Raw genomic sequence first — 15,563 nt, 5'->3', positions numbered from 1 at the left:
GGCTAGGTTGAATAGATGGCACCAGAGAGACCAGCTAGGAAGCTGTAGAATAACCCAGATGAGAAATGATGAGGGCTTGAAGTAGGGTTGTTGTAGAAAAAAATGGCAGGATAAGTACAGAAACATTTGAAGGACAAATTATCAGTCATTTAGAATGCTTTAACAAATGATAGAGAATTTCCTGACAGGTTGATCACTGACAAAATTATCATTGAAAAGGTTGCTTATTTGAGAGTTTTCATTAATCTGGTATTGACTTTTCTGAGCCTACTAGTCAGGGATTTTGGACTCTGCTTACCTTAGCTCTATTTCCTGATGCAAAACAGGGGCAGTTGAAATCCTGGAGACAGATAGAAAACCAGCTCTTTGCATTAGGAAAAATCCAGGTACTCTAAGCTGGACTTAACTGTTCTCCCCTCATCCCAAAGCCCCAAATCACTATTTATACTGGTCAAGTTAGTTCAGGTTAGGTCATTTATAAAGATACAAAACACATTACCTAGTAACCTCTGCCCAATTCTCCTTTCCTGTGTGTTATCTAAGTTGCTACTCCCTCTGCTCATAGTTCTTTTCTAGTTCCTGAGTCTCAGGCATATAAATAATCAGCTTTAATAATGTAGGGTTTTCCAAATATAGTTATAGGTCTTCACTGTCCAGTATGGTAGCTGAGGACTTGTAATATGGCTAATTTGAATTGAGATGTACTTTTTACAAACCAGATTTCGTAGATTTACTTTGAAAAAAAAAAAGAATGCAAAAATCTCAATTTTATATTGATTACAATATAAAAATACTGAAATGGTGGTACTTTGGGTATATTGGGCTAAGTAAAATGTGTTTAGAATAACTTAACCTGTTACTTTTTATTTTTTTTAATGTGGCTACTAGAAAATTTTAAATTACATATATGGCTCACATTTTATTTCTATTGGCCAGCCCTATTACAGGTAGTAGTAGAGTGGAGTGAATATAACCCTGTCAAAGAACAGGAGGTAGGCTCCCCTTCCTGCATGTATTTGCCTGTCTTTCCCCAGCACCTTACTTATGTAGAGTGTGCTAGAATATCCTTATATAACAAATAACAATACAGAATATAGCACAAGTCTTTTTATGTGCTTTAGGATGTAATGTAACGGTTTGACTTGGGGTTTGTTAACCCTACAGAGAGTATTTTTTTCTTTTTTAAAGAATTTACCTGTGTGATTTTATTTTTCTTTTTTAATTCTATAGATCCCTATTCCTGGGCTATCCATAGCTTTAGAAGTTCCATTTTTTTTATGATAGGACAGTCTAACATAGACAGTCATTCATTTGGAATGAGAGAACAAGCTTTCAAGCAAACTAGCCTTTTATTTCCTTCTATACTTTTATCTCCTTAGTCACAAAGCAAAGGAAACCTGACATTGAGCTTAGGGGACATTTATTTAACGTGTCTTATACATTAAATAATGCAATATTTTATACAATCTTATCTTTAAAATATAACATTTAGCATGCTATCAGGATATGAAAGGTCTTTAAATAACTCAGACTTCTGGACCAGAATTTTTGAGATGATTTACTAAAATCAGATTGTCATGATTATCATTTTGAAAGGTAATGTTGCTATGTTGCAGTGCTCTTACAGCATGGAGCTGAGCCAACCATCCGGAATACAGACGGAAGGACAGCATTAGATTTAGCAGACCCGTCTGCCAAAGCAGTGCTGACCGGTAAGTCTATGTACTCATTGGGTATTCTAGGAAGAATATACAGAATTGGGGCACCTGGGTGGCTCAGTCGGTTGGGCGTCTGCCTTCAGCTCGGGTCATGATCCCAGGGTCCTGGGATCGAGCCCCGCATCGGGCTCCTGCTTGGTGGGAAGCCTGCTTCTTCCTCTCCCGCTCCCCCTGCTTGTGTTCCCTCTCTCACTGTCTCTCTCTGTCAAATAAATAAATAAAAACTTTAAAAAAATTAAAAAAAAAAAGAATATACAGAATTGAGCTTGCTAGGTAGATGGTCTGCTTCCTGTAGTTAATGACTTCAACTAGATTTTCAAAATACTATCAATTCAGTTGTTACTCTTTTCTACATCTGGACAATTGGCATTTGATTCTTGTCTGAGAAAAGTAAAACTTCTCTTTTTTCTTTTTAGATTGGTGTTTAAATTTGTGCTTCCTGCCTTATTTCGGTCAGGGGTAATAGATAATTGTGTGTTACTATCATATATTCAGGATGTTCTTTGAATGTCCCTGACTTTTCTAAGCAAAAATAAACAGTTGGAACTACATCAAAATAAAAAGCTTTTGCACAGAGAAGGAAACAGGCAACAAACTAAAAGGCACCCTACAGAATGGGAGAAGATATTTGTAAATGACATCTCTAATAAAGGATTAGTATCCAAAATATATAAAGAACTTAGAAAAATCAACATCCAAAAAACAAATAATCCAATTAAAAAATGGGCCGAAGACATGCACAGATATTTCCCAAAAGACATATAGATGGCCAACAGACACATGAAAAGATGCTCAACATTGGGGCACCTGGGTGGCTCAGTTAGCCTCCAACTCTTGATTTCGGCTCAGGTCAGGATCTCAGGGTCATGAGATTGAGCCCTGCATCAGACTCCATGCCCAGCATTGATTCTCTCTCTCTACCTTTCCTTCTGTCCCTCCCCACCCCACTGCCATGCACACGCGTGTTCTCTCTCTCTCTCTCTCTCAAAAAAAAAAAGATGCTCAACATCGTTTATCATGAGGGAAATGCAAATCAAAACTACAATGAGCTATCCCCTTACACCTGACAGAATAGCTAAAATCAACACGAGAAACAACAGATGTTGGTGGGGATGTAGAGAAAAAGGAACCCTTGTGCACTGTTGGTGGGAATGCAAACTGGTGCAGCCACTCTGGAAAACAGTATGGAGGTTCCTCAAAAAGTTGAAAATAGAGCTACCATACGATCCAGCAATTGCACTACTGGGTATTTACCCAAAGGATACAAAAACACTCTCATTCAAAGGGATACGTGCACTCTGATGTTTATAAAAGCATTATTTACAGTAGCCAAGATACAGAAGCAGCCCAAGTGTCCATAGATAAATGGGTAAAAAAGATGTATATATACACAATGGAATATTACTCAGCCATAAAACGATGAATTCTTGCCATTTGCAACAACATGGATAGAGCTAGAGAGTATATGCTAAGTGAAAGAAGTCAGAGAAAGACAAATGCCATATGATTTCACTCTTGTGAGGAATTTAAGAAACAACAACAACAAAAAAAAAACAAGCAAAGAGGGGAAAAAAGAGAAACCAAGAAATAGACTCAACTATAGAGAACAAAACTGATGGTTAGCAGAGGGGAGGTGGGTGGGAAGATGGGTGAAATAGGTGATGAGGATTAAGGAGTGCACTTGGGATGAGCACCTGGTGATTAAAATAAAAAGAAAGTAGCTTAAAATATTTGAAATCTCAGAAATTAATGTGACCAGTGAGTAGGTTTATGAAACATCTCCTTTTGAAATCAAAGAATTGATATTTCCAAGCCAGAACTGCCTAAAAATGCTACTTTTCTATGCATTGCAGTTCTGATAAAAATTTTTTGTAATGTGGGCACCTGGGTGGCTCAGTCGGTTAAGCGACTGCCTTCGGCTCAGGTCATGATCCTGGAGTCCCAGGATCGAGTCCCGCATCGGGCTCCCTGCTCAGCGGGGAGTCTGCTTCTCCCTCTGACCCTCTTCCCTCTCGTGCTCTCTATCTCTCATTCTCTCTTTCTCAAATAAATAAATAAAATCTTTTAAAAAAATTTTTTTGTAATGTATATGGTTTTATGATAAGGTTTTATATAGGCTGTCAGTTTTAAAAAGTAAAATATTTTAAAATCTAAAAAAATGATAATAAATGTCCCTGAGTTTTCCAGATAACATGTTTTACCCCTTTATATACTATTTTTTTAATGTATTTTAATCTTTTTTTTTTTTTAATGAAAACCTTTCAAAAAGCTCTAACCATTATCTTTTCTAAACAGTGGATTCTGGTCATACCAGTTTCATTACCTTGAAGCATGTCAGTTAATGTTCTCTCATAACATATTCATGTCTTTGGAACCTATTAACGTGTATAAGGCTTAGTCTCAGGTTCATTTTAGACTCTCAAGCTTTTTTGAATGGTAGTATCCCCTTCATATGTTTCTTCCTCATCAGAGTGTTTCCTCTTAAAAAGCTCTCTGCCATATTGTTTTCTGTATTCTTATCTGTGTGATCACCATTAGAATCATGTCTGATCTAATAGTCAAGAGCCTGAGGTGTTCTGCTATGAGCTCTTATGCTAGGGCTTTGTGATATTTCTTCTGGTATTACCAGGAAAATTTAGACCAGTCGCCAAAGAGGTTCTAGAAAAGCAAGCTGTTATTGAAACTATCACTTCAGTGTTCATTTCCCCCTTCACTATACCATTTCTTACAAATGTATTTTACATTTGTAAAATACAAATGTATTTTACAAATACAAATATATTTGTATTGTGGACAGCAGTTTGGATTTTATTTCAGCAAATCAATAAACACTGTCCATTACATTAAATTATGTTAATTTAAGTTGTTTTCATTTTAAAGTTTTGTTTGTATGCATTTGTAAATATGGAAGCTAAGCTATGGGCATAAAGAGTTTACATTTAATCCTGTTCTTATTTGTATATATTTAAAGTAGCAATAATATAATTTTAGTGTTGAAAAATCTTCTGCATTGATAAAAATATTAAGGATTATATCCAGTTGGTGATGCCATAAGATTATCTTTTGTTATCTCTGTAATGTTGACATATTGGATTTTGTTTTGTGTTACTTTTGAATGAAGTTGTGGGTGCATTTTGTCCGTTGCACAAATAACATTAGTTTTAGGAAATTTGAGGAGGAAAAAGAAAAGGAAAAGCTCACAGTAACCTACCACCTAAGACAAACTTTGTTGAAATTTTGGTATATTTTCTTCTTGGCTATCTTTTTTTGGTGCATACTGTTTTCAAATAGCTTCATTATGTAATACTGGATTTTTTTTTTTTACTTTCATAACAAATGTATTCCATGTTCTTCACATAAATATTTTTAAACTGCACAATATTGTGTTAATCATTTTGTATTTATTGGAAATTTATTTCCAGATTTATCTACTTTAAATATAGTTCATGAGGATCTTTATGCATTAAGTTATTACTTTTGTGATTAATTTTTTTTTAATTTTTTCCCCCTAATTCACAGGTGAATATAAGAAAGATGAACTTTTGGAAAGTGCCAGGTGTGTACTGGTGTTATAAATATGTATCGTGAATAACTTCATCATTAATTTTTTTAAATAATAAGCAAACTTTAAAAGAGAATGAATTTTTGTTTGCTCACATATATGTCTCCAGATAGGATCTGATGAAGAATACAAATTGCTAATACGTTTTTTTGTGTGCTAGGAGTGGCAATGAAGAGAAAATGATGGCTCTGCTGACACCCTTAAATGTCAACTGCCATGCAAGTGATGGCAGAAAGGTACTTCCTTTTACAGCTAAGCTTGTGCATCCTCCTGGGAACATGGAAATGCGTTTGTCTTACTAAAAATTAAAACATTTGATGAGAATGCTGATACTTTCTTTTAAGCAGTAATTTGAATTAATTCTTAAACTTAGTAAAATTTTATTGATAAACATTTAGTTGTTTGCTTCTGCCTTATAATAATGAACTTACAAACTTTTATACTATGCCTTTGGTAAATGTGTTGGATTTTGTAAAACCAAAATGATAACTATGAAGATGGTGAGTTTTTTTCTGGAATTCTGGTATTATATTTGGTTTTTTACCTTTTCACATTTTTTTAGCTATTACTGTAATTTCATTCATTTGATTAATATTTCAGTCAACTCCATTGCACTTGGCAGCAGGATACAACAGAGTAAAAATTGTACAGCTGTTACTGCAACACGGAGCTGATGTCCATGCTAAAGATAAAGGGTAAGTAAGCATTGGGAAAAAATGAGGATTACTTAAATGTTACTGTCTTTATAATAATCTCTGTAACCATATAAAAATCTTCTTGCTAAATAGTATAAGCATTGAGCTTTTACAATATGCAGATTGCTCTAAGGACACAGGAATTATAAAACCTTAAAGCCACCACTTAGAGGGCTTACGCTACACCTTAGGAAGCATGACTAGGTACCTAACAATATAAGTTCTCTACTAAGTGTGAGGTGATAATAGAGATAGTACGGTAGGAGTTCCCAGGAGGGAACTCTCAGTGATGGCTGTACTGGATAGAAAATCCTTCAGGAGGAGGTGATACTCAACCTGGACTCAGCTCAAGAAAGCAGAGAGTTTAGGGAACATCATTGTGCAAGAGAATTTGTGTGAGAGGATGTGCTAAAGCAGATATTACAGCATATTTAAGAAACAATGACTAGACCAGTGTGGCTGAAGCAGATGATTTACACAGGGGAGAAATGAAGGTTAGGGTTGGAGAAATAGGTAAGAACCAGGTTTTAGAGGACTTGGTATTCTAGTCTAAGGAATTCACGCTGTGAGCCTTAAGATCTTCTTAAGAAAGATCTTAAGCAAGGGGAAAGATTTTTTCTAAAAGAGGAGTTTTAAGGAACACATTCTGGCTGCAATGTGTAAGGTAGTTCGGAGAGAAGGACCAGAGGTCAAAGAGCAGTGAGAGTAATCATTATAAGGGTTCAGGCATAATGAGGATCTATAATAATGTTGCAGAGGAATGGAAATAAAGACACAGGTGCAAGAGATACTATAGTGTAAGAATGGGTAAGATTTGTTGACTGGATGTGAGGAGAGAGAAAGGAATAAAAAGATAACTACATTTCAAATTCTGAAGCTGAGTGACTGATACCCAGTGATACACATACTAAAATCCAGGAGGGAAAATTATTTTGGAAGAATTATTTTGGAACCAGAACTCTTGGTTTCATGAGATGATGAAGGAAACTCAAGTAGAGGTAGCCAGTAGATAGTTGGGGAATGAAATTGGTGCTCGGGTTAGAAATCATACAATAAAAAATGGTGAGGGGTGCCTGGGTGGCTCAGTCGGTTGAGTATCTGACTCTTGATTTCCACTGAGGTCATGATCTTGGGCTTGTGAGATTGAACCCCGCATTGGGCTCCACACTCAGTGGGGAGCATGCTTGAGTGCTCTCTCTCTCTCTCTCTAAAATAAATAAATCTGGGACGCCTAGGTGGCTCAGGCGGTTAAGCGTTTGCCTTCGGCTCAGGTCATGATCCCGGGGTCCTGGGACTCGATCCAATACCAGAAATCCAGAAACCACATTGCGTTCCTTGCCCAGCGGGGAGCCTGCTTCTCCCTCTGCCTGTTGTTCCCCCTGCTTGTGCTCACTCTCTCTCTCTTTTATAAATAAATAAAATATTAAAAGAATAAAAAATAAATTTAAAAAAGGTGAGGAAAGCCATAAACCTTTAAAGAGAGGACAGATAGAATTAATGACTACATTGTCAGTGGCCATTACTCACCAGAGGCCATCATAGCAGTATCTGTGGTAATTAGTGAGTGATTCCCCAAGTAAGCAGCTTAAAGATACAAGTCAGGATTTTAAGGTTCCGCTGTACCTTCCTGTATAGAAAGTTCTTTCTCCATTACCGTCATGAAGGAATTGTGTTTAGTTTATTAATTTACTCTATAGAATCTGAAAAAAAGTTTCAAAGAAGAGCCAGTGTTTGAGCTCTGAGTTTGGGAAGGATTATAGGAGTAAGCCAAGAGGGAGGAAATCTGTTCTACACCAAGGGGACAATGTGCCCAGAGGCATGTGGGGAACTACATGTGGTTCAGCATACCATCACTAAAGGGTAAGGCTCCAGAGGGTCAGACCATTGCATGCCAGCCTAAGCAGTTGGAACCAGTTTTCAAAAGCAAGGAAGAACCAATGAAGGACATTAAAACAAGAAGTAACTAACTACATCGGGGCGCCTGGGTGGCTCAGTCGGTTAAGTGTCCGACTCCTGATTTGGCTCACAGTCGTGGGATCAAGCCCCACATGGTGCTCCACATTGGGCATGGAACCTGCTTGAGATTCTTTTCTGCCCCCCCACCCTCTGTCTCTGTCTCCCCCCTTAAAAAAAAAAAAAAAAGGAGTAGCTACATCAGATTTACTTTTAGAAAACTCTGGCTACAATTTGAAGGAGAAATTGAAATAGGGGCTGTTTGAGTAGTACAGGAAGAAATACTAAAGGCGTGGTGGTAGCCTTGGAGAAAAAAAAGATGGATGTGAAGGAGACTTGGAAGTTAGAATTGTTGGAACTTAGTGTTCAGATGGATGTTAAATTTTGTGCATTTCTATTAAAGATCACAAAAGCCGTTTGCTATTTAAATCTTTAAGTGTGAATTTAATTTAAATTAACTAACTGTAATAACACAAGCTTCTTTTCATCCCCCCGTCCTTATATTGTAGTGATCTGGTTCCCTTACACAATGCCTGTTCTTATGGTCATTATGAAGTAACTGAGCTTCTGGTCAAGGTTAGTTCTCTTCTGTTTTTCTTAGAATTATATAAAATCACTTGAAATACATCATATACCTGTTTACTTTTTGTTTTTAGTGCTTGGTGGATATAGAAGGAATACATATAATCATTCTAAGATGTAGATGATTGATAGGTCAACATTTGACTGCTTTGAGATTTTTTAAATACCTTAAGATTTTAAATATAAAGTAGCACTGTCATCTTGTGAAGAGCACCTTAAATGATTCTATAATTTGTGGCTAACGGTGAAGTTTCAAAATCCTTGAAAATACCAGAAAGCAATTTTTAGTGATTCATATATTATGAAAACCACCAGTTACATTTGCAAGATCTTCCCAGTTATACTTTGGGTTGCAGCAGGCTTATTTGGTAAGCTGCACTTCTTCCAATATTCTGGGTGGCTCTTTTTTAACAAGCAGCTTCCCAGGACCAAAAACAAACTTATTTTGCTCCTTGTTGGATGAAAATAGAAGATACATATTCTCCTTCAGAGTAGGCAGAAGGATGTTACCCACATCTATTTCCTTTTGTCCCCCAGTCTCTGCACATATATTTGACCACATTCTTTAGGCTTCTCTTACTCTGCACCATTCTGCCCCTTTTAATATTTTCCTCATTCTAGCAGCAGCCGTCATGGCAAAGATAATCTGTTCTCAATGCCTCCATGCTTTCTTTTCGGCATGTGCTACAACAGGATATTTTCCCACAGAAACAACTTCAATGATTAGATACTCTCTGAGTAACCCCTAAGCCTTTTTAAATGTTTAAGGCGGTGGCTGTAACATTATACATTTGTAGCAGTAATGCTTTTCTTATTGTAAAACTGAGTCCTGAATTCAGAACATTTGGAATATTATTACGGATAAAAGTGAAACATGAGACAGACTGCATTGGGACTTGCAGACAACTGAACTGTGTTTTCCTAAGACCTGATGTTCAATAAATAAGAATGGCAGGGCGCGTGGGTGGCTCAGTTGGTTAAGTGACTGCCTTCGGCTCGGGTCATGATCCCGGAGTCCCAGGATCGAGTCCCACATCGGGCTCCCTGCTCAGCAGGGAGTCTGCTTCTCCCTCTGACCCTCTCCCTTCTCATGCTCTCTGTCTCTCATTCTCTCTCTCAAATAAATAAATAAATAAAATCTTAAAAAAAAAAATAAGAATGGCAGGCTGACGAGAGGTCATATGTATAGAGGAGGTTAGCTGAGGTGAGGGTGCAGTTACCAGAGCACTCAAGCTCAGGAGTGTCTGGATTCGGCAAGTAGATACAGACAAGGGAATACAGGCAGAAGGTGTAGGCAACACTGAGTCAGTTGGCAACTCTTGCTAAACAGTTGGCTAGCAGAAGCTGGCATTTAACTGCAAACATTCACTTAACTGCTTTTCATGACCTGGACACTGTAGAAATTGTGATGTGATGTGATTGCTTAAGAAGCTAACATGATTTTATGCCAGTAGTAGAAGGATAGTGTCAAAAGCAAATGTAGCAATAGATTCAATGTACTTTTTCTCAGTCAGACCACATTGAGACTCTGTTGTTATTCTAGGCACTCAATAATTTCTTTAATGGGGGTGCCTGGGTGGCTCAGTTGGTTAAGCGACTGCCTTCGGCTCAGGTCATGATCTCAGGGTCCTGGGATCGAACCCCGCATCGGGCTCCCTGCTCAGCAGGAAGCCTGCTTCTCCCACTCCCCCTGCTTGTGTTCCCTCTCTCGCTGTCTCTATCTCTGTCAAATAAATAAAATCTTTAAAAAATAATAATAATAATTTCTTTAATGGAGCTTTTAAACTGAAGTCTATTTAGCCGAGGGCCATGAGGGTGAAAGGAAATCTAGAAACCATCTGATAAGAAAGATGAATGAAGGAGCTGAAGGTGTTTAAACTCAAAAACGTAAGAGTTGCTCTCATATTGCCAAGAATATGTATCTTTTGCTCCAAAGAAAACCAGTAGATCAAAGTTTAAAATACATATTTAACTTAATGTAGAAGAGAACTTCTAATAAGATGAGTTATCTGGTAATTATGAAGAGTCATATTAGTTGAGAATTAGTTTCCCATCATTGAAAGTACTAAAAGAGTGAGTAGCTCATTTGCCATCTGCAGGAATGGTGTAGAAGGGATTGTGAGAGATGAGAGATTGAACTAGAATGACTTCTGTGGTTTATCCAACTCCAGTACTTGGAAATGGCTGAAAATAAAAAGACTAACAATACCAAGTATTAACAAGGTTGGGGGAACACTAGAACTCAAATATTGCTGATGGCAATGCAGAAATAATACAGCCACTTTAGAAGACTGTTTGTCAGTTTCTAATAAAAGTATACCTGTATCTACTATATCATCCATCCAGCAATTCCGTTCCTAGGGACATAGCACGTGTCCATAAAGAGACTTAAAGATGAATGTTCATAACACCTTATTCAAAATAGTCAAAAACTAGAAATAGTCCAAATGCCCATCAACAGGATGATGGATAAGTAAATTATGGTCTGTCAGTACAATGGAATGCTACTCAGCAATGAAAACTATTGATACAACAACATGAATGAATCTCAGAAACATTGTGTGTGAAGGAAGGTAGACACAAAAGTACATATCGTGTTATTCTGTTTTTATGAAGTTCAAGAACATATAAATCTAATATATGGTGCCAACAGTCAGAATGGGGGCATGAATTATCTATAAAAGCATGAGGGAACATTCTGGGGTAATGTATAAGTGTCCTGTATCTTGAATTGGGTGATGGTATCATGGATATACACACACACACATATTTGTCACAATTCCTCAGACTATTCACTTAGGAACTGTGTTTTACTCTATGTAAATTATACCTCAAAAAAGGGGAAAACTTAGAGAAGATGCAAGTTAAATCTAAAGCTTCATTCTTTTTTTTATGTTAATCACCATTCATTACCTCATTAGTTTTTGATGTAGTGTTCCATGATTCATTGTTTGCATATAACAGCCAGTGCTCCATTCAATACTTGCCCTCTTTAATACCCATCACCAGGCTAACCCATCCCCCCACCCCTCTCCCCTCTAGAACCCTCAATTTGTTTCTCAGAGTCCATAGTCTCTCATGGTTCATCTCCCCCTCCAATTCCCCCCCCTTCATTTTTCCCTTCCTGCTATCTTCTTTTTTTTTTTTTTTTAACGTATAGTGTATTAATTTGCTTCAGAGGTACAGGTCTGTGATTCAGCAGTCTTACACAATTCACAGCACCCACCATAGCACATACCCTCCCCAATGTCTATCACCCAGCCACCCCATCCCTCCCACCCCACCCCCACTCCAGCAACCCTCAGTTTGTTTCCTGACATTAAGAATTCCTCATATCAGTGAGATCATTTGATACGTATCTTTCTCTGATTGACTTCTTTCGCTCAGCATAATACCCTCCAGTTCCATCCACAGCGTTGCAAATGGCAAGATTTCATTCTTTTTGATGGCTGCATAATATTCGTGTGTGTGTGTGTGTGTGTGTGTATGTGTGTACACACACCACATCTTCTTTGTCCATTCATCTGTTGATGGACATCTTAGCTCTTTCCACAGTTTGGCTATTGTGGACTGGACATTGCTGCTATAAACATCGGGATGCATGTACCCCTTTGGATCCCTACATTTGTATCTTAGGGGTAAATACCCAGTAGTGAAATTTAAAGCTTCATTCTTAACTGTTTTTAACTATAAAAGAGTTAAGTAAGGCTCCTTGTGCATACGCCTAGCAACTGGCTACTTGGTTTTCCATGGGGAAAAAATGTATTTCTGAAATAACAGGTTTAAAAAGTGAACTTTGAGGGTATAACCTGTTTAAGCTTGCATGATGTTAAATTATATAGTACTAATAATTCTAAAATCTCTTAAAAAATTGAACACTAAATATATGCTTTACTCTCCCCACCCCCCCCATCCGTCAGCATGGTGCCTGTGTAAATGCAATGGACTTGTGGCAATTCACTCCTCTTCATGAGGCAGCTTCAAAGAACAGGGTTGAAGTATGTTCTCTTCTCCTAAGTTATGGTGCAGATCCAACACTGCTGAATTGTCATAATAAAAGTGCTATAGACTTGGCTCCCACACCACAGTTAAAAGAAAGATTATCATGTGAGTATAAAATGATGAATGTTCAATGAGGATATTAAGATGCCAACAAACTAAAAATTTGTTCTTTCTCATTTGTTTTTAGAAATTTTTAAATAATGGAAAATTTTCCTTGCCATGGGTATCTATTGTTCATACTAGCATATTTAGTCATCTGGAGGTTTCTACTCATTTTACTCTTAAGATGCTATGAAAAGAAAATATACTTGTATTTTTTTTCTCAAGTCAAGTTAAATGAGATGGTAATGGTTTTGAAAAGAATTATTTGTTCCTATCTTTGGTGGGAGTGTCTTATTAATCTGCCATGTCATTTGTAGGATTTCTGTCTTGTAAACATGGTCCCCAGATCCTAACCATCTAATATTTTTGGTATCTGGCAGTTGTGTGGTTTTCTGTCTGTAACTGAAGTAAATGTAGTGAGAAACAGCCACCTAGTTCAGATATAGTATTGCTATACATAAACAGGAAACTCATATTAAATATGTATTATTCTGGAACAATAAAGGATAATGGGTGGTTTCACAAACCTGATGAATAAAAGAGGAATCTTGAGAAAATACTCTTTGATTTGTTCATCAGTAGGTGGCTCTTGGAAATATTCAATTTTCTGGTCATCAGTTCTCTGATGTTTGAGCAAAAAAATCATCTCCTACCGCCATGATGTTAGTGTACAAACCATGATCACTCTGTTTTATTTCTTTACTGAGAAAAGTTCTCTGCTTTAGGAAATGCTTAGTTAGAACTCTCTGGTCTGGTAATGTATTGCAGTACTCCAGATTCCTACAGACCAAAATAGACCCTGAGTTGGCCATGGGCTAAATCCGTGTGTACATTTAGGGATGAATTATGTCATAACTGAGGGAAACTGGTATAGCACTGTCTCTCTTTTGGGGGGTTATATTTGGAGAATATCTTTAGAGCTTCTATCTGACTATTTTGGTAGATAATTTTGAAAATAATTTCAAGAAAAATACTGAGTATCTTTTACTAGGTAAGTCCCATCAATTTGATAATTCTCATGCAGATTTACATGTTTTTCTCTTCATCTAGATGAGTTTAAAGGCCACTCACTGCTGCAGGCTGCACGGGAAGCTGATGTAACACGAATTAAAAAACATCTCTCTCTGGAAATGGTGAATTTTAAGCATCCTCAAACACATGAAACGGCATTGGTAATGTTTCACAAGTTTTTAAGATGCAGTAACCAAAAACATGGTGAACTGATCATAACGTCCTACTTCTTTTGATGATACAGAGTAACATAACGTCCTACTTCTAGTAAAAGAATTGTTTTCAAAAATCTGTGTTTTTTAAAAATTAATGCCTGAACATATATAAAGAAAAAATGTCAAACAGTACAGAAAAATAGACAACCCACCCCAAAAGGCAATACTATTATTCATTTGAGTATCCTTCCAGAAAAAAACTTTATTCATATACTGGCATATGTATGTAGCTTTTTTATTATTATTTTTTTTTTTAAAGATTTTATTTATTTATTTGAGAGAGAGAGAATGAGAGAGAGAGAACACGAGAGGGAAGAGGGTCAGAGGGAGAAGCAGACTCCCTGCCGAGCAGGGAGCCCGATGCGGGACTCGATCCCGGGACTCCAGGATCATGACCTGAGCCGAAGGCAGTCGCTTAACCAACTGAGCCACCCAGGCGCCCTGTAGCTTTTTTATTATTGTAATTGTAATAGTACATATCGTTTCCTTTTCTTATAAAAATTATAAATGCTTGTGATTGAGCATCTTAAACCCACTGAAAGTAATGAAAAAGAAAATAATTCTGTCATCCATAGAAAACCCACTTGGTTTTCCTTCCAGTATTACAATTTTTTTCAAAGTTAGATCTGAAGTCTGTGTATATCCCCTCTATACTATGTAAGTAAAGTGTCTGTGAGAATAGAGGCTACTTCCCTGGTAAAGGTAATAACACGTCTATGGAGCTGTAACAGTAGATGAAAATCGGACAGCCTGTGAAAAAGCAGTCAGAAGAGAATGAGAGCTAGTAGAGATAAAGTGGAAGATAGGAAGGCAGTGGTGTAATCAGAGACTACCTTAGAAATACCAATTTTTTTGGAAGATTTTTATTTATTTATGAGAGAGAGAGCGTGCATGAGCATGGGGAGGGGCAGAGGGGAGGAAGAGGCAGGCTCCCCACTGAGCAGGGAGCCCGATGCGGGGCTTGATCCAGGGCTCCATCCCAGGACCTCGGGATTGTGACCTGAGCCAAAGGCAGCACTTAACTGATTGAGCCACCCACATGCCCCAAATAACAATTTAGAAGGAACAAAACCAGTCCTGCTGTATGAATTGCAGAATGTGGTTTGGGGGAAGGAAGAGGACCCTAAATAAACCAATGTGTTTCAGGGCAAATTTAACGCATACTCTCACTTACCTAATATTTTGTAGGTAATTAATTTTCTTGGTTATTGGTTAATTTTCTTCCTTATGCCATGATGTACACTATGTGAAGGTTATGTAGAAACCTATCTATAAAACATATGAAGCCTTTTTGCTAACATAAGTTGTAAAAAAATCCAAGTAAAAAAATAACAAAGCTGCAGATTAATAAATGCTAGTGCAAATTTAAAATCATAATATTATCAAGATGGTGCAGAGAAATTTAGAAAAACTAACGGGAAAATTTTCTGATCTGAAAAGCTAATACTACCTATTATCTCCCCCTAAATATTCTGCTATTAAGCAACTTATTTTTGCTATTAACCTTAAAACATACTAGGAGTTAAGTATTGATGGACAGTTGCGGTGCAGGGGCAGTGTCTTCCAGGTTTCCAGAGGTTATAGGCACTGGCTCAGGATGGGCCAGAGGAGTAGGAGTGCTGTTTTGAAATGGACATGGTCAAGAATTCTTGGAAATAAACCGTTTCCATTCTGTGTGCTGTCCTGATAGCCTGGGATGATTACTCATAACATACCAAAGTAG

General features: G+C 37.3%; 1 protein-coding gene across 2 annotated transcripts in view; it reads left to right on the top strand.

The window, feature by feature from the left end:
• Window positions 1–15,563, top strand: part of TNKS2 (tankyrase 2) — a 71,189-nt gene that overhangs the window by 15,410 nt on the left and 40,216 nt on the right. For both annotated transcript variants that reach the window (XR_012381714.1, XM_025880541.2), the window contains exons 3-9: window positions 1,617–1,712; window positions 5,238–5,274; window positions 5,441–5,516; window positions 5,881–5,975; window positions 8,438–8,504; window positions 12,431–12,617; window positions 13,665–13,786. Coding sequence is in view for 1 of the 2 variants with exons in the window: in XM_025880541.2 (XP_025736326.1) it covers window positions 1,617–1,712; window positions 5,238–5,274; window positions 5,441–5,516; window positions 5,881–5,975; window positions 8,438–8,504; window positions 12,431–12,617; window positions 13,665–13,786 (680 nt within the window). In the remaining variant the exon portion in view is untranslated. The remainder of the gene's footprint in view (window positions 1–1,616; window positions 1,713–5,237; window positions 5,275–5,440; window positions 5,517–5,880; window positions 5,976–8,437; window positions 8,505–12,430; window positions 12,618–13,664; window positions 13,787–15,563) is intronic.

This window comes from Callorhinus ursinus, unplaced genomic scaffold (assembly GCF_003265705.2).
Source record: "Callorhinus ursinus isolate GAN/ISIS: 27379988/994484 unplaced genomic scaffold, GSC_fseal_2.0 scaffold20, whole genome shotgun sequence".
Taxonomy (NCBI): Eukaryota; Metazoa; Chordata; class Mammalia; order Carnivora; family Otariidae; genus Callorhinus; species Callorhinus ursinus.
The sequence above is the reverse complement of the archived record's forward strand: the minus strand, read 5'-3'. Positions and strand labels throughout refer to the sequence as shown.